Genomic DNA, 24,634 nt, shown 5'->3' with positions numbered 1-24,634 from the left:
CTGGCACTGCAAATAACTGCTATAGAAGTTAACTAATTCAAGTATATCAGTAATCCTATACTGGATACCCATACCTGTAATTGCCAAGATAAACTCCATCTGGATTAAGCATAGGAGCGATCTTGAAGACCAAATGATCACGCAGTACTTTGGCAATTGGATGTGCGCTCACAAGAAAATCAATGATACCTAGGGGGAGAAGTATATTAATTTTTCTTTATAAGCACAAAAATAATGTATGTTTTTCAAATTATATTGAATTCTATCTTAATAGTTTACTAGATTTCATAAAACTGAAAGGGCAATTTCCAGTTATCTTTATTAAACAAGTGCAAATTGGGTCTAATTCAATTCAAACATTTGAATGGATTCAGAAAATCAATTGGAAAATCAGTCTCTTTTAATTCAGATGTCTGAATCAATTTAGACTAAATCTCTGAATTGAACCTGATTGGATTTAGATTGATCCAGACAATTAAAGCACAGGTCCACATACATGATATCTGAATCCACTTGATACATTCAGTACAGTGAACTAATCTGTCAAAGTGATTAATTACTACAAATCAGTCAAAAAGGTTATGTCCGAGCACAGGCCTAATGTTTATACCAAATAAATAAAAACATATTTTCCATATACTTTAACAATTCATTTCTTACCACTGATACAAAGTAAATAATAATTGTTAAACTGACCATGTTAAGTACTTCTGCATGTCAGACAGGTAGTTGGAGTTATTATGGATGGATTTGACTCTCAACCTATCAAGTTATATTGTAGCACCCAGCAAGGATGCCCTTTGTCTCTTTTAATCTTCAGATTGGTTATTGAACCACTGGTGCATTCTATTAGACAATCTCAAGATATTAAGGGTGTGGTGGCATTTAACACTAAATATAAGTTTTTCTTATATGCTGGTAATGTGATGGAATGGACTTATGAAGGCCAGGCTCGGGGAGATAAGCGTGTTCTTAGCCCCCAACACGAGCATGGGAAGTTCAAGAAGATGAGGCTGGCACCTCCCTAAGGAATTCACAGTGTTGTGGCTGGCTGGCTTGGCAACTAGGGTCCAGTCTGGGGAGATTTTCTGTCTGGAGGTTGAAGCTAATAAATGTAACAGAACTGTATTTGCATTGTCTCTTGGAGTTCTTTGGGCTGAACCTGACAGGTAATATTATGACTCTCCTTGATAATTATGCAATGTCATTACCAATGCTTATTTAAGTTGTACAGCAATATGGTTTTACCATTAACTGGAAAAAGTCTAAGTTGCTGTCTTTAGGATCTACTGTATCTGTAGATTACTGTACAAAATTGATACTTGCAATTTGTACAGACTTTATAAAACACTTGGGTTTATATATTTCTTGAAATATTTCACAAAATCTGAATCTAAATGTATAGAGAAAAATTTAGTAAATATAATTCCCATTAAGTCTTTGGGGCAAGATTAATGTTATCAAAATGAATATTACAAAAAGATTAATGTATATTTTATGTTAAAGCCTATTAAATACTTTACACAGATGTATTAGTTAATGAGATTTTTTTTATGACAGACCTGAGCCCCTTAAATAACCTTGGCCAAACTGAGGTTACCTAACAGTGAAATTTACTAGATTTTCAACCATATCATGTGGCTTTTATTTTGACATCTACATGCTTTCGGAAGGAGACTTCCTATGAATATTCTCTTCCTGTGGCCCATTTGGACATCAAGCGTGTAACTCCTCTGAAATCTTGGCAAGTTTTAGGGTTCACTAAACAGGGCATTTCCTGCCTTGAAAGTTGCCAGGTATATTTGGTTATTGATAGATAAGCAGTCATGTTTTGTTCCCAAATCACATGAGAAATTGATTTTGTAGAATAATGCAAATTTGAAAATAGCAGGAACATCATTTTATTGGAATACTTGAACTAAACAAGGGATCAAGCACTTTTTTAATCAGTTGTTTTTAACGGTTGTTTTAAAGACTTGGAGAAGTTGTATGTGACTAACCCACAATATTCCCTTGACAGTATATACAAATAAAGCATATACCAATTAAACAGTATGGCTGGACACTCTAGCAGCTTCCAAGGTAACTGTAATTTTAAGATCTGTAAGAGGTGTGGATTCACTTGAACAGAACCCACAATTCAATGCTATGGGGATTATTTATGTATTTATTTATCCAATTTATAGGGCCACCTGCAGAGGATAAGAAAGCCTTCTCTGCTGTTGTCCCCACCCTCTGGAATATTCTAAATCCAGAGGTGAGGTGGACCCCTACCCTCCTGGCTTTCTGGGAAGGACTAAAGACCTGGCTCTGCCAGCTTGCGTGGGGCAATAAGAGTTTTAATCAATCCTGGGGGTGGCTGGTGCCCTGATAATGCTCCCTGAGCTACTCGCCAATTACCATCAATTCTTGGAATTTATTTATTATTTAAGACTACTTTTATATTGTATTTTTAATTAATTTTATCTTCTCTGTAAACTGCCCAGAGTCGCTTTTTAATGAGATGGGCGGTGACAAATTTGATGTATATATAAATAAATAAGGAAGATGATTTTGACAGACATAAGCCAGATCCTAGGGCCTTCTGAAAGCCCAAGAGGGTTGGGGTCATAAATCTCAGGAGGGAGAGGCTGTTCCATTAGGCAGGTACACTGATAATATCCCACCAAATAACACTGTCCCACTGAGAGGACCCATAACATGCCTACCCTGCCAGATCTGGAAAGACAAGCTGAAATCACACTGACAGGCTGTCCACCAAGTAACTTGGCCCCCATGCCATGTAGAGCTTTAAAGACAACAACTAGCACCTTGAATTGCACCTGGAAGTCTACTCGGAGCTGGTGCAGCTATGTAGCAGTGGTTAAAAAGTAAAATGAAAACCACCCATAGTCACCCCACTGTGAAATGGGTGGTGACAAATTTGAAAAATAAATAAATAAATAAATAAATAAATAAATAAATAAATAGCTATGTTTCTGCATTTTGGAATGACAAATTGGAATATCCAATTTTGGAGAATCAGTGGGTCTAGGTGGTAAGAAACATAAAATATAATTCTTATAATTTAAAAATGAAAATAATTCATCAAAAATAGTTTGTGCTTATTGGGCCCCTCAATGAATTTTGAAAAAGGGTATTGGATTTTTTAATGTTGGCATTGTAAGAAATTTGAAAGTTCTTGAAGACATATGATCTGGTCTCGTTCACCTATAGCCTTATTACAATGTCAATACAATTTCTGGAAGAAATATTATAGTTAAAGATCTTAATGTGATGTTGAACTATACTCCAAAAACAAGAATTTTTTATTTCATGAAGAGTTTTGGTTCTATTGAGCCTGGGTGGGACAAAGAGGAAAGAAATGTACCATCATAATTTTAAGGAATGGATCCAACATATGAGTCTGTTATATATTTTTGAAAAATGAGAAGATGAAGTAATAGGTTTCTTTATGGTCTACATTTTATAATAAATATAAGAATTTTAATTTTGTTTCACTATCTATAATTAATGTATGATTTGTTTTCTCTTTTTTCTATTAGTTTTCATTTTTTGTGACATTGAGTTTATTTTAATCACTATATCTAGGGTTTTTTTTACTGTATAATCATTACCTTTTTTCCCCCCTTTAGTAGGTTTTTATATTTTACTATTTTTTTTAAAAGGTATAGTACATCTCTTTCATGCTTGCCTCCCTATTATTAGGCAAACTTTAGATGTGTTAGATCTACTTGGTTTTATAACTGTTAGCGCCAGTGGATAATAGCTCCAGGAAAGTGATTTTTATCTGAATTATTTTGTAAGTGGAAAGAGGTAATTGCCCTCCTTGTCTGCCATGCTCATATATTCACACAATTAGCCTTCATTGATCCTGAATGAAATTGTGGAGACTTCTAGCCTTCATTCAATCCACAATGAGAGTATGGAGAGAAACAGAATCTAATGTGGACGGCGGAAAAACAGAAACATTTTCCAATCAAGAACAAAGATAGCATGATGACTGTAGTTCTGGACTTGGGTCAAGGAGACTAACTCTTCTCTCTGCCATGTAGCTTACAAATATGCACTGTGTCTACAGCTTTCTCTCTGCCAAATTTATATCAGAAGTTTCATGAGTCAATACAATGACATGATCTCATAGATGCAACCTGGGCTATTTTGAAGAATAGTAGAATGCAAATGTAGAAGGTAATAATTATGCAGAAGCTGAACTTGTCCATCAAATTTTCATCCATCAATAAATGTATTGCTAAATTTTCAAAATAGATTGAATTAAAGAAGTGTGAATATGATTAATTTAATTTCCTTAGTGATGTTACTATGCAGAATATTCCCTCCTGGAAAGAAATAAAGGAAGTTCCATTATATTAATAGTTTAAAATTAGAATGAAAAAGACCCAGTATACAAAAATGGGTATGACTAAATGGATTTCTTGGAAAGCTTTCCAACTTTTGTTTTTTGTTTTTTTTTAATAACAGACAACATTTGGTGCTAAATTCATCTGGATTGTATGACAGCATATTCAAAGACCCTTTGGCAGAACTATAGCATATGGTGGTGGAAAAGATTCAAAGCATCACTCTTGCAAAACTGACAAATTTGGGCATAATGAGCCCAAAATACGCTACTGCTATGGCAGAAATAGAGGAAACATATCTTTGTGGGCTTGCTCCCTAAGCCATAAGCCATAATATAGTTTGTTTGTTTGTAATATGGTTAGCTTAGCATCATGTAAAGTCAGGCATTGTGGTTTGTAAATCATAATTTATATCTTACTATGCTTATTCAACAAACCATAACTAAATTTGACCCATTACTTAACACAACCCATGTGACTCACAACAGGTTTTTTTGACAACACACATGGACAGAAAAAGCTTACATGGATTTCCTTCCAATCTGTGATAAGAACTATAACCACATATACCTTCATATTAATTTTACTGCATTTTACTGATTTTTCTTTCTAACTTTCCTGTTTTGTTAATAACAATGCTTATGACTGTTTCTCAGAATAAAAAATAGAATTCTCAAAAAGTATTTCTTTTAGAACAACAGCCTCTTTATCAGTATAGGCAGACTTCAAGCTCATTAGATCTACTGTTTTGTTTTTACTAGAACCCTAACATTCAAAAAGAGAATAAGAAAAACCACTCTGATGCATCAAAACAGGCAGTAAAATGTAAATAATGGATTTTGAATGACCTGCACATGTCTACAGTTCACTTATCCATCCAGTCTGTTTTTCCCTTGTTTGTTTCACAATCTAATTTGGGAAGGGGGAGAACCCTTTTTTTTTTCTTACTATTGCTGAATAATAAAAAATGGGCTAGCTTGAGAATCTATTGCATATCATCCAAAATGTTATCCAAAATGATATTAATCCAACCTAATTTTAAGCCATGCTGAAATACATTATTTCAAAAAGTTTATAAAATATTGAGTCTGGGCTGGAACCATCTTGATTATACTAATATATCCACTGAAATCAGTGGGGTTAAGTTAATAAAGCATCTAATGCATTGAAACTGTCCAACCAATGGCCAAAAGCTACTGGACCAAATACTCAGAAATAAAAAGAAAATGAATTGTAAGAATTAGGAGAAATAGGTGGTGGCAATGATGACGACGATGATTTTAAAAAAAACAAACATGCACCAGCTTTTACTGAAGATGTCATCTGAAAATGCTTACAACAAAAATCAAGAGTCAAATCTCAATTCTAAACAAAGATAGAAGAGTATCTACTAATCATCATAATAATGCAGATTAAATCTATATTTTCTCTATGTGCATACTTCACATAAAATCAGCCAATCAGTAAAATTATTTTAATGTTTTTCTGTCAAGCAAAGATAATTACCTACCGACCAATAAGATGTATGGATGTTTTTGCATGTGTAAAAGCTAGAGGAATTTGTTATTTATGTTCATAAATCAATGTAAACTAAAATTTACATCTTCTACAATCAGCAGGAGGCATATCTTATATTTCATTAGACCTACATTAAATATCTGGTGAAAGCCAAGTCCAATTAATATAATTTGCTTGAAGGCAGATAGCATGATAAAATGGGTGCCTTAATTTTTAGTTGGTCCTTGTATTAAAATAACAGCTTGCTGGTAAACAGAAAGACTAATGATGCCAGTTGCTGTTGTTAGTGGTTAATAATTGCTTAATTTGTTCACTAATTGACCTATGCTACTATAGAGGCACTGGACCACGCTGTGGGGCTGGAAGAAAACAAGACCAGTGTAATGTTACCTCTGAGAATGACTGCTGGAAATGGAACTACTTGTTGCAATATATTTTCCTTTCACAGATGAGCAGATTAATTGGTATGCCAATTAGTATGCTATTAAAGAAAATAACTATGTTCCTATGGATATGTTGTATTTTGGAATTATTCCTTTGCCCTGGGTCAAACAGAACTCAATGACTCAACGTGAAATATAAATAACTTATTTGGGTGGAGGAAGGAAGGAAGGAAGGAAGGAAGGAAGGAAGGAAGGAAGGAAGGAAGGAAGGAAGGAAGGAAGGAAGGGAGGGAGGGAGGGAGGGAGGGAGGGAGGGAGGGAAGGAAGGAAGGAAGGAAGGAAGGAAGGAAGGAAGGAAGGAAGGAAGGAAGGAAGGAAGGAAGGAAGGAAGGAAGGAAGGAAGGAAGGAAGGAAGACATGTTCATGATTGCAGACCAGTGTCTCAGAACAGCATATAATTCTGGGTGTAGACGTGCTAGTATGGGGTCATCCTTGTCATACAGCAAGAGCAAGAGAGCTGCTTCAGTCATAACCATTAGCATCCAAATGGATCAAAGGACAAACCCTAACATTTGAGCTCTGCTTCAAGCAAGCAAAGATCTTTGGCCAGTGTTGCATTGACATATAAAAACTCTCTATACACAACCATTTCCCCACTCTCTTGAGCAGAAAAAAATGTAACTATATGCAAATTCCTTATTCTACATAGAAGGTTCCTCCTTTGGACTGAATGAAAAAAGGTACACACCAAAGGTATCAGTGTACACATACAAAATCTAAACTTAGATCAAAATTAGAATAAGCTAATGGGAGTTGAGAAAAGAAAATAGTTCTTGCTTGCATTGTTAAGAATCAAGTATTCAGATGTATCAGTCTAAGTTCAGGATGGTTCTGTTATAGAAAAGTATTAATATAACTTATTTTTCTGTGACTGTTACTAATTCCTTCTCTGGATGACAAATATTGAAGATGGTTCTTATCTTTCCAGTAGAAAACAACAATACCAATCAGGAATGATGGAGAAGACAAATAGCTGATCATTTCAACAAGTTTATGTCTAATAAGCTGTTGTGTTAACTACCTGAGGTAATGAAGATTTTAAATTCGGCCATTATATTGGTACCTGCATATCATAAAGTATGCTTGGAGGACACTTGGAGGAGCATATATTAAGCACATAATATTCCTCTATATCAGTGTTTTTCAACTGGCTAGGGAATTCTGGGAGTTGAAGTCCACACATCTTAAAATTGCCAAGTTTGAAAAATGCTGTTCTATATTGTGCAAACATTTCCTAAGATATATAAACATATATTCATAAGACACATGATCAACTCCACATTGTCTCTTTCTCTATGATATCAACCTTATTTACTCACACCAAAATAATTTACAAATAACCTAAGGCCTGTATTATTGGTTATGTATTATTTCACATCACAGCATTTCTACCTAAATGGTACAGTTACTTTGCCAGCTGACACACTTTGCAATAATGCTGACAAAGATTTGAAAGACAGCCTTAAAAATATACATAAATATAATTCATTAGCACTAACACAGAAGAAAAAATTCAGAGAAATTCACAGTGAGAAGACGGGCAAATTTCCTAAGCCAAGAGTCTGATATGCTACAGAATAAATGGATATAGTTAGATGATCCCAGAATGAATATTCTTTGCATTCCGCTCTCTTTGTTCCAATTTAATTTGTATCACGGATATTGCCATTGTTACTATTGTTTATTCAAACAATAGTTCAGTATGAATTGTTGCTATTTTCTTTCCCCACATGAATTTCAAGTTTGTCCTTGCTGTTTATTTATACCCCTGAAACAATGGAGTGGTGTGATATTCCAGATTGGCTAAGTGGCTTTCCTCTGTAGCAGTCCTTTGTTTGTTCTTCCTTGATCCTTGCACCAACCTCCCTCAACCTGCCTGTGTCAAACTTCTCTGATTTTTCTATTCTCTTCACAGTGTGGATGTCTTCTTATAATGCCTCCACACCCTCTCTCTCTCAAATGCCTCCCCAAGCCTTCCACGCAACTTTCCATAAAGGTTTCTCCATTGCACTTAAACTGTGCGTTGTGTGGGATTGCTTTTGTTCTCCTGTTTACGCTTTAACCATTATCTCTTTATTCTTTTGTCTTTCCCTCTTGTACATTTCCCAGAGCAGAGTCCATGGGCTTAGTCCCTATCAAGCACCATAGAAACTGGCAGGCTTGTTACTAATTAAATATTCAATGTGTGCAGATTTATTCCTGAGTGCTGTATGAATTTACAACTATGAAATGGTTTACCTTCACCTTAACTATTTGGAAAGCACACTTTTGTACTGAAGACAAATATATATGCATAATGCCAGGATTAAACACAGTTCTCCCAAACAGATTTTTTTTTCAAATGCAAATAAGCAAAGGGCTGTCCACTTAAATTACTCAATAAAGCTCTTTGCTGAAGTATTGCTGGTACTCATTCAAAATGAATGTTGATAAATGAGCCGTGTTGCCTTGTATAATGGATATTGACAAGTTCAAGCGTTATGCTATCATGGGAATTTTCTCTTGAAAGGATGATTACCTAAAAGAATCCATAATGAACAGTCAATATGAATGCTGACACTGCTTATTTCTGGACCGAGAGGGGGATCGTGTTTGAAATTATAGTTGAAACAATGGAGGCATAAATAAAAAATCAGGAAGAAAATTTATAGAAGGAGGTGGGACAGAAGCTGAAATTCAATGTCAGTGTTTAACAGTATAATTCTATAATGTCTACTCAGAAATATGTCTTACTGAGTTCACTCGCACCTTAAGTATATTCAGCATGGCAATCAAAAAATCTTTTAGAGGGTTTCTTTACTTATCAAGGAAAGCACTATTCTGTAACACTGTAAGGCAGTGTTGTCCAAACTTGGGCACTTTAAGATGAGTGGACTTCAACCCCCAGGATTCCCCAGCCAGCATGGCTGGCTGGGGAATTGTGGAAGTTGAAGTCCACTCATCTTAAAGTGCCCAAGTTTGGACAACACTGCTGTAAGGGATGGACTCTCTCACACACGGATCAGCTAGCTGGTTGCAACTGGTATGCAGAAACAGGTATTTATTTTCAGACTGCCATTTTCTTAGAGAAGGGGCTATTTCCTCAGTCTTTTTAACTGCCATGTATGTAGGTGGAATTCCATGGGTGAAATGAATGGATATTCTTTAGCCTTATCCCCCATCGGATGCCCTCTGGATCTGTTGACAACGTTCAACCAATTTGGTGTCCTTTCAGAATTCCCCACCAGCATGGGGACTGATGTGCAAGATATCTGGTCAGGGAAGGATTATGCTAATTAAGGGGGAAAGCTTTTCAGTGTGGATAGAAATACATGGGGCGAAATGATGGTCTACCAGGAAAGGGAAAAAAATTGTGAATTCAGGCACTGCAGAAACTCCAAGAGAAAAAAAGAAGAGTTTCTTAAGTGTGTTCTGGTTTTGTGATGCCATGGCACTTGTTTGTGTGTGAAAGCAGGGAAACAAACAGCTATGTAGTTGGCAATAAATGTAACGCAAATACCTTGAAATCATAGGAAAGGCCAAGTAAACTAAGCTCATGTAAGTTTACAACATGTAATTAAATAACAAATAAATTGTCATCAATTATGTTTAGTATAAGTATTTCAAGTACATAACTCAGATTCTATTTAAAAAATATTTTCCCTTCTCTATTAAGGAGAAGTGAATTTTGCTTTTAACAATGATGTGTTTGTACATGGACAAAAAAGTATAATGTATGAAAATTAATTATTTTGGTTTAAGGGAAATTTGGGATTATTTCAATTTATTTATTTACTAAAGCTTCTGTGACACTAAATTCCCATGGGCTCTAAGCAGCTTCCAAAATTCCAAAGGGTAGGGTTAAAAATATCTGTCATATAAAAACCAAAGTACAATGACAGTGCTGCCTATTTGGGGAGGGGGGGTGTAGCTAAACCTTATTTCCTTAAATCCAAGATTTTACAGCTTTTCAGAAGCCAAATAAGGTAGCACAGGATCATATATATGTATATAGTTGAACAGTTCCATAGAAGGGGTCCATAACAGAAAAGGCTTACCCCAGGGATCCTGTACATGACATTCCCCCAAAGATGGGACCCTCAGCAAATCCCCTCTTCTTGATTGCACTGAACAAACTTGACTAATGACTAATTACTCAATTAAAATTCATGCAATTAACTGACTACAATATACACACACACAAACACACACAAACCTATCACACATTCCCTTTCAAGTTAAACAACATTATGCAGAGGGCAGAAAAGAAGTAAGAAAATGAATGAAATTACAGGCATGAGATAAGAAAAACAAAAGGAGCCATATTTAAAACTAGATACACCAATAACATTCACTATACTTCTCCATATCTTGCTATCATTAAATATCACCCTTATTTCCATATTCCATATTTTGCCCTTTGAGAAGTTCTCATTTCTCTTTTCCAGCATCTCATCAACTCTGTCCAACCACAACTTTTTTGCTCTTCCCTCTCCTATCAATTCATTCACCCTTCCTTCAAGTCTTTGTTTTTCCACCTGATCTTCATTCATTCTCTCAGACCACTTCAATGTACTTCCAGGCATTCACTTTTGTATTCAGTCCACCATTTGGTACCTGTTGGTGATGACCACTGGCTAGCAGCCACATTTGTAACTTTGTATTTTCTACAGCAGGTAACTTTGACACCATCAGGGGCAAATGGAAGTCAGTTTACCAGAGACCAACATAGGGGAGAAAACCTCTTTTAAGCTGACAGGTAAGAATAAGAAAAGAGTTATCTTCTTGCAAGAGAAAAGGAGACAGACAAGATAATTACAAATGACAGGATGGATGATAGTCAGTGAAGGGCATATCAAGAAGAAAAGACAGATCATATGCTTCATGATCTATATTTTACCCATGACTTTACTTGAACCTAATAAACTTTTTAAAAATATAAATACATAATCCAAGTGACTAAAGTCTTATTATAAAAATATGATGCAAACTAAAAGTTTCCATGAGTAAGTCAGTATTTTTATGTTATTGTTTAAAACAATGTTAAAATGCTTCCCCCCTTGTCTTCCCTAGAAACATTGGAATGCTATTGTGTTATCATGTTTGGAACAGATATCCAGGTATGGAATGTAAAAACGCAGCTTGTCAGTTTTGAGAAGGACCCACATCTAGAGATTAATACTTGTAGGGCCCTAATATTCTTCCAGACAATGAGCAAGAAAGGATTGGAATCACCAGTTACATATGCCTCAGTCAATATTAAAGGGCTGGATCAACAGCAGCAATTATTTTTACACACCTATCTAGTCTTAATTTCTTTCTTCAAGTTATTTACACTAAACTGTCCTATGAAGCTTCCATTGAGGAAAGACTCAATATTTTTGCCTCATTCTTCCTTCCCATGAAGGGATCTGAGAGGATGCAGAATATTCATGAAAATGGATAACTCAATCCACTCATTTTCTATCTCCCAATAGTGCGAGTCCTCGGAAACCCTGTTTAAACATGTAATATTTGTGAGATTATAACCTGCTGCCAAAGTTTGGCATCATATTGCACAACCAACAGTGGCAACTTGAGGATGGGTTGCAAGGTCCATCCCACATACTGCAGTGGGCTATATATGTGGGCCATAGATTGTCATTTCTTGACCTAAGTTTTTATAATGAGTTCTATTTGTCTTCCACAAAATATACTGGAGTAGTATAAGTGTCCATCTTTTCAATGGGCAACAAGCTAGAGTATCAACTGAAAACAGATCTGGTTATTCCTAGATACAGATACTCATAAGATGACAGTGATTTTCCCACTGACTTTAGGGCTTTTCCAAATGTTCACAGAGTGAGTTGATATGTCTCTGTGTATTCATATGGAACATAGTTGTGTTATCCATACTCAGGAGCACACAGTGGCAACAAGAGAAGCAAAGTGTGAGTGGTGAAGATATTTCTGCCAACTGCTATGACATATTTTTTAGAATCTTTATGGATAAAATTCCTCATATTTGCTTTGATCTTTATACCGCTTGGCCAGAATCTAATATGATGACTGGGGAAATGAAAAATTGCAATTTTGTCTTGCAGAGTCTGAGGAAGTGGATAGCATTGTCAGTAGTATAAGCTCTGCCACCTATGGGCTGGATCCATGCCCATTTGGCTCCTTTGGTGGTCATAAAGAATGTGAATGGCTATATCTGGTGATTAATACCTCTTAAAGAAGAGCGTACTTCACGCCTTTCTGAAGAGGCCATCTCTCGATTCAGACATTTTGGAAAACTTCCAAACAGAGCACCAAAATCTTCAGTTTCTGGGGAAAATTCTGGAAAAGCTGGTAGGGCTGCAGCTACAGAGGGTCCTAGATGAAGCAGTTGAACTAGATCCCTTCCAGTCAGGATTCAGACCTGGGTATTACTGGATTTGGTTATTGTGGTGGATTACCTTTAACAGGGCCTCAAGGGACAGACAGTGTCCCTTCTGGGCTAACTGAGCTCTCAGCAACATTCATGGTATCTTTTTGACCTGTTGCAAGAGTTGTGCATTGGAGGCATAATTTTATAGTCATTATCAATGAATGGGTGAATAATAGCTGATGGTCATGGGGAAGAATGGTTGAACCTGTGATTGTTGCAGTACGGAATGCAGCAAGACTCAGCCCTTTTCCCCAAGTTATTTAACATTTATGTGAAACCACTGGGGGAGGTAACATGTTGGTTTGGAATGAGGTATACTCACTGTCACTTATGCCTATCTCTCTATTGGCCTATTGCAATGCACTCTGCATGAGGATGAAGAGCAATTGGAAGCTACAGTTGGTCCAGAATGCAGTAGCCCAGAAAAGCTGGGTGTATGTCGATGCACCCTCCTAATACTTTCACCCCGAGTGCTATATGGATTGCCAGTTGCTTTCAGGGACAGTTTAAGGTGCTGTTTGTCACCTTTAAAGACCTACATGGATTGGGGCCTGGCTACTTGTGGCCTTCCTTTACACTGTAGCATTTGCATGCCCAATAACATCTAATTTTGTGGGCTCACTACATGTCCCCTCAGTTAGAGGCTGTCATCTTTTGGGGCCATGTAAGTGCACCTCTTCAGTTGCTGCCTCCTTCCTCTGTGATTGGCCTCTTCCCTTCTGGCTTTTAGAAAGCTGGTGAAAACTTGGTTGCTCCATCAAGTCAGGGAGATTGGTTTGTTGTAATCACTTCTTGGTCAGGAGAGTGGGTCTCTTGATTATTGCTCATGCTTTTAATCACGGCTCCCAATTCCATAGGAATATTTCTAATGGATGCCATAATGGTATGATTTTAATCCCAATGAAGCAGTGGGGAGTTGTATGCCACCCAGAGTCAGCAGATTGGATTGACCCGTGAGCCCCCAAAATAAATAAATAATCAGAATGAATCGGTTCAACAATATATCACAGCAGTTCAGTTCCTGCACTGGTTACCAATTGATTTTTAAATTCAAGTCAAAGAGCTAATTTTAACTTGCAGGACTTTCTCTATCAAATGGATGCAGCCTATCCTGTATGTTCTGCCTGAGAGATGCCCCCCCTCCATATTAAATGAATGGGATGAGGGGTCTCAAGGCAAGCCTTCTTGGTAATTGTCCCTATTCTGTGGAGCGGCATGTCACCAATGAGCCACAAATGTTTAGCCTTCTGGAAGGCAGTGAAGACAATCTTGTTCTGTAATTGGTGACATTGGGCTGCCTTTTCACTGGCTCTGATTTGATGTGATTTGGTGTATCTGGTTGGTGGGACTGTGACTATTTCCATGAAGTTCTTTTATACATCTGCTTCTATATTCATTGTAAAACATCTGAAGTCTCAGAAGTAGGTAGCATATAAATGACTTGCTAAATAAATAAATAAGCCAATTGGCATCTCTATTTGAGGACTGAAATGCACAAAAGTCATGACAAATAGAGAAGAAAAATCATTGCAGTATCATACTGGATTTGTGATTTTATAATTTATAATATGGCAAAAAATATACAGTGTTCTGGGTTTGTTTCCCATTTATTCTGATCTCCATGTGAGCAAATTTAAAACGGTCATTTTAAGAGAATTAGATAGTGTTAAAGATAGTGTTATCTTCTTAGAAACATGAAGTTTGAACTTTTATCCTTCATATTGTTTCAAATAATCAAATTATAGCCTCAGGCCTTATTCTGACCAATGTTTATGGGCTCGTAGAAGGAAAGAACTCAGGAGCTATAAGGAAAAGTCCTAGTCTGAGAAATAATAAGACAATTAGCAAGAAACCCAGTTACTGCAGAAACTATACAAAAGGAGTGTACAGTAGAGACAGGTACAAATTATTCTTGTATTATAAGCAGCTTCTGCCTAACCCCCAACAATTCCAGTTCTTTCTTGTCATTCTTTCCTTCAACAGTTTGAGATTATGGATTATATGAATGTCTGTAAAGGGGTAGACTGACTGTAACCTTTAAATAAGAGGCATTTCATTTTTGAGAGGTTGACTAACTCACTGGGTCTTTGAGTGGTATGCTGAGGGCACTCTCCAAAAAGTAGGGTGAGCAAGAAAAAGATACAATTGATTTCATTTAATGTATATTTAAACGTTGTTCCCATTAAGTTAAATAAATGCAGTTAGTTCAATTTCTTCTCTTATATTTCATAATATTCATCTTCTGTCCCATTAAAAATTCAGTGACAACTTTTGAAAGGGCCCTGCAGGTTCTACTAAGGCTTTTGGAGAACACAGACAGTTCTCAGTGATCAGATAGTACACCCCTAATTTAAATGGTGAATGATCACAGAATTATAGAATGTATCAATTTGAATGGATATTTGGGGTCATCTAGTCCAACACTTGTTCAGTGTAGGAATCTACTCATCCATCCCTGACTGGTGATCATCCACCTATATTTGAAAATTTTTCATTGAGAGGGAGTCCACCATTATTTCAAGGTAAAAATGCCCAAAGCAGCATTGTGCTAATGTGATGCAAGCTCTATCCATTCTGTACATGGACTGCAACATCATACACATATACAAAAGGAGTTGGAGCTTACACTGTGAAGGAACAACACTACTTTCATCATTTTGATGAAAGGGCTGGAGTCTGCAGGTGCCTCTCATAGATAGCATATCTTTCTTTAGGGTTCTTTTGCAACCTAAATGTGCAAAACTCCTTTAATCTTTCTTGTCCTACATTCTAGTGTGGGACAAGTTATCTCCTCTCGTGGAATGGTGGGTTTCTGAAACTACTGTATATTATTTTTGTACCAATATGAGGAAAGGATTAGCACAACTTAAAGTACAGTTTCTGAACTGAAAACCCAAGAGGATTTCAGCCCAACATAAGGAATGTTCCTGTCTTATATTCCAGTATGATCCCTGAATAACACCTTAGATCCTCCTTTGAACACCATAATACATTCTATACATCTGATACAGAAACGATTTGCAGATATCTATCTATCTATCTATCTATCTATCTATCTATCTATCTATCTATCTATCTATCTATCTATCTACATTTAAGATAATTCTGCTATCCTATATATCCCATGGGACACCTTCTCAGGAAAGACCAATTGAACGATTGGCTTAAAAAAAAATCTGAGCTTGGGCTAAATTAGCCGAAAGGTGGGTTTATTGTTTTCTAGTCAGAATTACATATATACACATTCACACATGGATTTGGACAGGGATTCATACACAGAAATTAACATCAGAAATCCCACAATATTTGAGAATGGACCTTGCCACTAATTTAATTTGCTTAGCAACTACACATACACATGCACCAGAGTTGAATTTATATTCAGGAAGAGACTAATTATAGCTTGAAAAACATGACAGTCTCATCAGTGATACAAACTATTTGAGGAGTAGTACAATCTTGTTGCTCCAAAACATCAGTTCTTTTGCCTGCCCTGGTTTAAGTGGTCATTTGGTTGCTTGAATTTCTGTTTTCTTTAATTTTCCTAACGCATAGTAATGTGCTTAGGTAATTTCCCCCATCCAAGTGAAATTTGTTGCTGTCTTTTTTTTTTTTTTTGCAGCAACTTAATTTTTTCCATGCTGGAGCAAACAAAAAAGGAGTCCTTAGAGGATGGCATGGGCTATAGGATATACGTTTTAATGAATTAGGCAGGATTTATCTGAATCACTCTAAGGATGCTGTGCACAGAATGGCAAGTTTGTTCATTATTATTCAAAGTTAGTCCCTCTAGTGACTTTGTGTGCTTCAGACAGCAGCAAATTTTTGCTGGATTATGATGCTCATTTTAACAGAATTAGCTAGTGTTAAAGACAGCCAAAATATTAACTTGGTAGAAATGAATAAGAATATGGATTAGATTCTACTTTTCTGTGCTATATAATATGGAAGGGTCACAACCTTGAGATAATTAGTGGCTACATTATGGGAGGTAGTATGTACATGTTGAATGAAATCATCATGGCATTGACACAACTATGGAAAGAATTAATGTAAATATTGCATCTCACCTCACCATGAGAATCAACAATATTCATACAATGCAAAGACCAATATCAGCAAGCAATAGTCTTTAAATGTGTTATGAATGTTTCCCATATATCATGGCTCACATTCGTTTGGATAAATTTTCCTATTCCTGGTGATCTTTTCCTGTTAAGTTATTTGCCATGTAGAATCACTAAATATAGGGATATAACCTATGAATTATTATTTGGGATGTTTGTTAAATAGATGTTGGTGTTCAGTGAAATATATTTATTTCATTTTTTTTATGTATCCCTTTCTTTCACTTTTGTTTCTTTAATTTCTTCACAAGGCATTTTGAGAATAAGCCTCTTGAACTTGGCAACCACTCTATGTCAACCTATGTCACTTTGATCCTCTAGTTTCTTTTTTTCAATGTTCCTTGGATTACTTATTTATTTCCAGTTGGTACCCTGTTTCCTACCTACTTCAAATGCGTGCAGGTACACAAGGGATGGCCCATAACCCACCCTTTTTAGATAGAACAAAAGCTTTGGCATTTTTGAAATCTTGGCTCCCAGAAGGGAGGGAAAAAAGAGTTTTGCCCAACCAAAATCAGGAGGACATTTTCCAGCTTCTCTTCTGTTTTTTTTTAATTTGTCTAGAGACATATGGGAAGGAGATAGCAGAGAAATGTGAAAGGAAGCAGGCCCCCTAGCAGGGGATCAAGAAGAATGAATATCTGGAAAAGAGAGTGTTGAAAGTTGCATGGAGACAAGAAATGATCACACAGATTTTGTGAGGTAGTTTCCAGGAGAAGCAATGCTTGGCTGACAGGAACTGTGGAAGGAGTGAAGATGAATTTCTCTGAGGCTAGAGGTGAGGAGAGTTTGACTTGGAACCAAAAAAATCTTCAGAGAGCAGAAAGGCCAGCTTGGGCAAAGAGGAGCCAGGAACTCTAGGTAGATAGAATGGCCTGTCTGGGACCTGAAGTAAGCTAAGTGTTCCAGTCTAGAGGTTAAGAGATGTGACCCAGAAATCCCTAGGGAGTTGAGAGAAGCTAAGAGGAAGTACTCCTATAATTTGGATTGCAGTTGGCAATCTATGTGAGCCAAGGATTACATAAAACAAGCCAACTAGAGAAGTGAGCTGAGGAAATCCTATGCTACTCTCCGTGGCATCTGATATTTTAAAAGTGTTTGCTAATTGTTTGAAGAAATTTGCCTCCGGTTTTGTATCAGAAGTGTATGGTCTTTGTGCAAACTCCATTCTTACATGTTGCACTGTAGTAACCTATTTGAACTTCATATCCTGCCCATCTCAATTTGTGTCCAAGCTCCCCATATCTTTCTATGTTTAAAGTGCTATTTGTGATCTTATCAGCATTAAATGCCTGACTTCACCCAATTCTAATTGGTTGTCCATTTGACTACTTTAGGCTAAAAGAAAGTTTTTCTTTTTCCTTATTTTTGTAAAACTCATTTTTAAATCATAAAATTAATGCATTCATGTTCATCTCTTTAGGAGACAGGGTTGCTATTCTCAAAGCTACAAGGGACAGGAGATGACACTACTTGTTTTACCAATAGAAGAGAATATATGTAGCTCAGGGTTGAACGGTGGAGTCCTTGGGGTTCTCTGAGCTTGGTTGTTTTCTTGCAGACGTTTCATTACCCGGCTAGGTAACATCTTCAGTGCTAGAAGGGAGTGGGGTTTGCTCTCTGTTTATATACAGTAGCTTGCCCTGTCAGTGTTGGTGGGGGTGTTGTTTCCTCCTTGGTTAGGCTGTTGTTTGCTGCTTGATTATTTGTCTGCCGTTAATCCTGGTGTTAATCCCTGTTTATCGGAGTGCTGATTGCTAGCGAGGAGGTGTTCTGCTCTTTTTGTTTCCTTTTTATTGTCTCTTTTGAATAGTGTGTATATGTTGTTTATTTCTATGTGCCTGTTGTTTATCTCTATGTGCCTATCTCTATGTTGTTTATTTCTATGTTTATCTCTATGTGCAATCAACACCCAGATAAGCAGGATTAACACCAGACAAACAATCAAGCAGCAAATAACAGCCTAACCAAGGAGGAAACAACACCCCCACCAACACTGACAGGGCAAGCTACCGTATATAAACAGAGAGCAAACCCCACTCCCTTCTAGCACTGAAGATGTTACCTAGCTAGGTAATGAAACATCTGCAAGAAAACAACCAAGCTCAGAGAACCTCAGAGACCCCACACTACTTGTTTTAATCTTCCTTGGTCACCATTATTATTATCACCATTACCATTACCATCATTATTACCTTCATTATTATCATCATCAGCATTATTATGCTTAGTTCATAAATAAGTTGGTGTGAAACAGGACCACCTTGGTCAAGGCATCAGGAGAGGAATGGTGGCAGCAGGAAACTACATAAATCCTAATCAGAAGTTATGCCATGAATCTAACAGGAGGGTGGTGGGGCTGAAGGGCCATGGCTAGAAGGGTGGAGAACTCTCCCTCTACCGTGACCACCTTACTGGCCATCCTCTACTGATTCAAACTAAGGGTGGCTGATGTAGTAAGGCTTCCTGGTTATTTAAAGTGATTGCTGGAGTGGGCATTTCCTTGCAAGAGAGAATTGTTTCTGGCACCCTGCATCTGAGATATCTTTTAAAAAGCTAGTTTAAAAATATAGCAGCAAGGTGTTTAGATTCTAAGGTATTGAGATTCTAATCACTAGCTAGTCTCCAATATGCCATTTGGATGAAAGATACTTGGATATTATAGTGGTAACTGACTTCCTAACAATACTGAGGAACAATGACATTATATGCATATCATTTTGACTTTTTTGCCCAGTTTTAGATTCTATCGGATTAGCTGTTGTGATAGATGACGCATGTTTGGATATAGTAGAAGTAGAAACTAAAAAAGCAGAGAAACCTGCTGAATCTTTACATAGCACACATTGTTGGGTTATGTAAAACATTTGGAATCAAACCATTTCAAATTCAAGACACTATATTTTGAATGCAAAAGGGCTGTTTTGAATGTGGAATAGGCTGTCTTGAGCATTTTGAAAGTGTTTTAAATGTGAAACTTGCAAAATGGCCTTGACTTTGAAATTGAGTTCCAAACACTTCCATAATATTCAAAATGACCCCTTTTACACATAGAGCTGGGTGTTTCACACTCACAAAGAATGTTCTGGATTTAGAAATGTTCTGTAAACTATTAATGTTTTGCTATATTCTCATCTTTAGGGGAAGCAGAAAAAAAATGAGAGTGAAAAAATGCCCTAATGCAATCATTCTTATTTGGACAAGCTTTTTTCCTCTCTCTCTCTTTCTCTCTGTAAATTGAATGCCATACTTCTGGTGCATATTCCCATTTTGCTGGAAGCCTGTTACATCTAAGGAAGAGGTATTGCTGACCTTTGCAGAATATATTTTAAAAACCACTAAGCACCTATAGGACACACAAGAACATGCATACATTAGGCTGTTCTTGACAACAGCGCTCTAACTGTATATCCAAGTGTCTGACTATAATAGTGGTAAACTACTATAATTTTCTACATGCATTCTAAACAGCCATACATTACTGAATATCAGATACTTGCCTACTACGCCTGGCTAGCTTCCAAGGAATAAAGACTTTCTAATGCTATTTTTCCTGGCCCTGGCAGCAAATAAATACATTGCTGAAATAAGGTTGTAACTTTCTTATGCACAGAGATCTTGGGAGATTTTAATTTTATTCTGGGAGGCTGGGGTGGGGTGGGGTTGGGTTGGATGCTGTTGGTTCCTGGTACTCATTAGGTACAGGTGAAGTAGCTTCAGTAACAGCAAGTTTGCATTTTGTTAGATCTTTAAAAGCATAATTTGTTGCTGAATATTTTTATTTGTGTTAATAGTTCTTAACATTGCACTATGCTTTTTTTTTTAATAAACCACTTTGAGAAAATTAGTTGAAAGGTGGAACAATTGTAGGCTGTTATAGGTGGTTAAAGAATCGGGAGAATTTGCAAGTAGGAGAATATAGCTTCTATAATTACTGCCAATTCTTAGGGGGAAATTGAACCTCTTAATATGGATTTCCAGGGTGAATTTATTGTGTTCGTCTTCCACAAAGAGATAGAATGCAAAGTGAGCAGAAAATACTCACATTGTCCACTGAGTTCTGATATTAAGCATCTGTCAGCCAATGAAACTGGGAAGATCTATGGTTCTTCAAGATGGGTCAAGGAATACTCCAGACAAAGGAGAAAGAGAAGTGATTTATTTAACAAAAGGCTAACCTCAGAAGGCTTCTGTGTCCACAGAATGCTGCCTGCATTAGAGATCTCTTCACCTGAAATTCAGATGAAAGTCACAGTCACACATGGAGGTTGCTCTAGCTGAGAGACTTTGCTGGTTGCCATATCAACTGGACTTCTTCATAGAAAAGATTTGCTTCTCACTGCGTAAGATGCATATTAGAATAAAGTATTGCTGCCGATCAGCTATGCCCTTGTCAGCAGGGTTGAGTTTGTTCTTTTATTTACATGCTACAGTTCTGAGTTTAATAGAAAGAAGGACTTGGTTGCCTTCTTTTTTCTTTTCTTTTCTTTTCTTTTCTTTTCTTTTCTTTTCTTTTCTTTTCTTTTCTTTTCTTTTCTTTCTTTCTTGGTACATTTTTATTGTTAATGAAATAGAAAACAAAGTAAGAAAAAGAATAAGATAGAACAAAAGAATAACTACTAAAAATAGATTTTTAAAAAGCATAGTAAGAAAATTTTCTAGTAACACATTCTCTCTGTCCCTTCCATTGGTGTTCTCCACTGCTAACCACAGTTTAACTATTTATGCTTTACAATGAACATTAATGATTATTGCTGGTGTCTGTTTAAGTCCTAGAAATCATCTTCCAAATGTCTTAAATTGCCTTGCTGTGTAATGTGTTGTATATAAGGAAGCTATTCCTTCTTGAATTTCATTGAACTTCGGTTATGGATATATACTGTTGATTTTGCCATTGCAGCATAGTTTCCGGTTATGATCTCCTAGTCTGATATTGTCAGCAAAGTTTCTCTTTTCCACATTTATGCTAGATTTGTCCTTGCTGTTATCAATATATATGTTAATAAATTATGGTATTTTCATTTATGTTTTCTGGAATTATACCTAATAAAATATATATGGTTTCAGTTCAAATATTATTTTTAGGATTTTTTTGGGGGGGGGGGGTTTGATGTATTTATTTCCAATATATTTTAGGGTTTTTGCCAGGAAGCCAATGTATTATGCTGCAAGCTATAAAGAGCGTAAGATATATTTGCTATAAAAATAGTGTTCCATTGCAAGCCAAAGAACTCATTATCCCATAATTTCCAAAGGTTATATGGGCTGGAATTTTTGGAAGTTATGGTTTTATATATCTGGTAAGTACAAAGTTGGGGAAATGCTGTTGTAACAAAGGACACCAAATAGGTTTTAGACCATAAAGTAACTTCCCTTAACTTCTGTATATAAGAAGTAATCTACTATGGTATTCTTTCATTTACATCAGTGTTTTCCAAACTTGGCCACTTTAACATGAGTGGACTTCAACTCCCAGAATTCCCCAGCCAGCCATGCTGGCTGGAGAATTCTGGGAGTTGAAGTCCACTCGTCTTAAAGTGGCCAAGTTTGGAAAACACTGATTTACGTCATAAAAGGGCAATGTAAGATCTAGAGGTTCTAAGTGATATATGCAGTGACCCAAAAAATCCTCTTAGTCTGGCTGTGATGCAATAGCCTCAGGAAGACTTGGCTGATGCAGTGGCACTGTCTTTTCAATACACTCAGTGAATTAAACATTATTATAAGATTAATAATTTTATTTCTGCTGCATTTAATTTTACTGCTAATTTTAGCTCCTGCTTACAGTATAAACCAGGGTTTCTCAAACTTGGCAATGTTAAGATGTGTGGACTTCAGTTCCCAGAATTCCCCAGCCAGCTATGCTTCTATTCTAGCATGGCTAGAAGAAGTCCACACATCTTAAAGTTGCCAAGTTTGAGGAACCCTGGTATAAACTGTTGAATTTTAAGGGGGCTTTAATTTTTTTTTTTAATTGCTTGTTTTTTCCCATTGTACTATTTTCTTCTTACTACCTGGGTATTACAATTTTCAAGGAGAAAAGAAAAAAAATACTAATACAAGTACAAGTTTAAAAGAATATAGAAAATATATACCAGAGATAATTATAATATTTTAAAAAAATAAGCAATAAAATGAGGCAGATAGCCAACAAATCTCAGATAACCAAACATTTCTTGTTAGGTAGAAACACATTGCTTGTGAATCCGCTACTGAAATATATGGTACTACAACTCTAAGACTTTCCAACCAATATGTTAACATCTGCAAATTTTAATTCAAAAGATTTAGAGGGTAGACAATATGCCCAGATTTCTGGAACAGCAAAGTGGAAGTATTCCTGGAAGGTTTTGAAACCATCCAACAGAAAAAAATCTATCTCCAAGGCACTCTTGTTCCTATTATTGAGTCTTCTTTGCTGGTCTATAAATAGAGATGTTATACACACATGGCCTCCCAAAGAGACAACCGTTTCCAGTGGTTGGGTCATAGTCACACATGAATGCCAGCTTCTCAATACACTGAATAGAGATATAGTGAGAGCAGGGTGCACGTGTAGGGCAATTTAGAAAGAAAAGAATGAAGCAAACTAAAAATCAATTCAGCCGAACTCTGCCAGGGCAGGCAAGAAACAGAGGGTCAAAAGATAAAGTAAGAAAAATAGTGTGATTGACATCAGTTGCAGGAAGGCTCTAGAAAACGATTGAAGGTGAATGAGAATAAAAATTGTCAGAGGAGAGCAACTGTCTAAACTACCAATATCATCAAGCTGGCTCATTCCACTTTACCATACCATATGGGGCTTATCAAATCTAGGAGTGATTATATTAATGAAGACTATTATATGACAACATTGAAAGTTATGCATCAGTTGAAATGATTTGAAGAAGTCCTGCAGAGAGTACCCAATGAGCACCAAATTGAGCATGAAGGTTAAAATTGTTTTCCTTTGTGAGGCCAGAAAAGTAGCTTGGACATTCTTACAGTGTACAGTCCAAATGAAGGCAGTTTTTCTAATCTCTCACTGAGGCCTCAGTAAAACCAAGTGCTGCATATCTTACTGTTCAGACACTCAACATGCATAAATGTGGAGACTGAAGCATACGAGTTCTGGGAATACAACTGTTCCTTCCTGGAAGTGATTCCTACAATCATGGCAGCTGAAAGATATGCTGTCCTGAACATGAATTCTCTAGCAAGAACCACCCAGTCAAACTGATGTCATCATCAGTGCAAATGTGTCTCAGTAGAACTAGTCCTCCTACAGAATGTGTGGAAGTGATAACTTTAGGAGGCAACACAGAAAGGGAGGGAGGAAGGTAAGGATGATGGCTGAATAGTACAACAAAAATTTCTATGGAGATGGCACTATTTAACTCTATAAGATAGTAAGTCACAATATCTGGTAACAATTCTGAATACTAATATCTGCTCTCCTTATATTAGACATACAAATGTATTCACAATGCAGATTTGATAGAGTAAAATCACTCTGTAATTTTACAAGAATAATGCCTTTTATACCAGCCCTTCTTAATTGGCCTGATTGTGTGAGAATTTTAAACCAAGGACACTAGTGGAGTTGCTCTGCCCCCTAACATATTCTGGATGCTCCACCACACCCCCATACCAGTGACCTTGTGATTTATCAGGGATATGAATGTGATTCTTAGTCTCTGGGCCAAAAAGCAGCATTATCAAAGAACAAATTAATAAAAATAAGTTTATTGAATGGCAAAGTCCAAAAAAAGTTTCTGCTCAGATAAACATAAGCAAATATTCATTCTAGGTTTTGCT

The 24,634-nt window shown here is 36.5% G+C and overlaps 1 protein-coding gene across 2 annotated transcripts in view; it reads right to left on the bottom strand.

Moving 5' to 3' along the window:
* Window positions 1–24,634, bottom strand: part of BEND5 (BEN domain containing 5) — a 949,534-nt gene that overhangs the window by 195,423 nt on the left and 729,477 nt on the right. For both annotated transcript variants that reach the window (XM_088153213.1, XM_088153214.1), the window contains exon 8: window positions 75–189. In XM_088153213.1, the coding sequence (XP_088009339.1) occupies window positions 75–189 (115 nt within the window). The remainder of the gene's footprint in view (window positions 1–74; window positions 190–24,634) is intronic.

The sequence above is a fragment of the Python bivittatus genome, unplaced genomic scaffold (assembly GCF_059951505.1).
Source record: "Python bivittatus isolate LINGU-HERP-01145 unplaced genomic scaffold, Pbiv_v1 ctg000700_np1212, whole genome shotgun sequence".
Classification (NCBI taxonomy): domain Eukaryota; kingdom Metazoa; phylum Chordata; class Lepidosauria; order Squamata; family Pythonidae; genus Python; species Python bivittatus.
The sequence above is the reverse complement of the archived record's forward strand: the minus strand, read 5'-3'. Positions and strand labels throughout refer to the sequence as shown.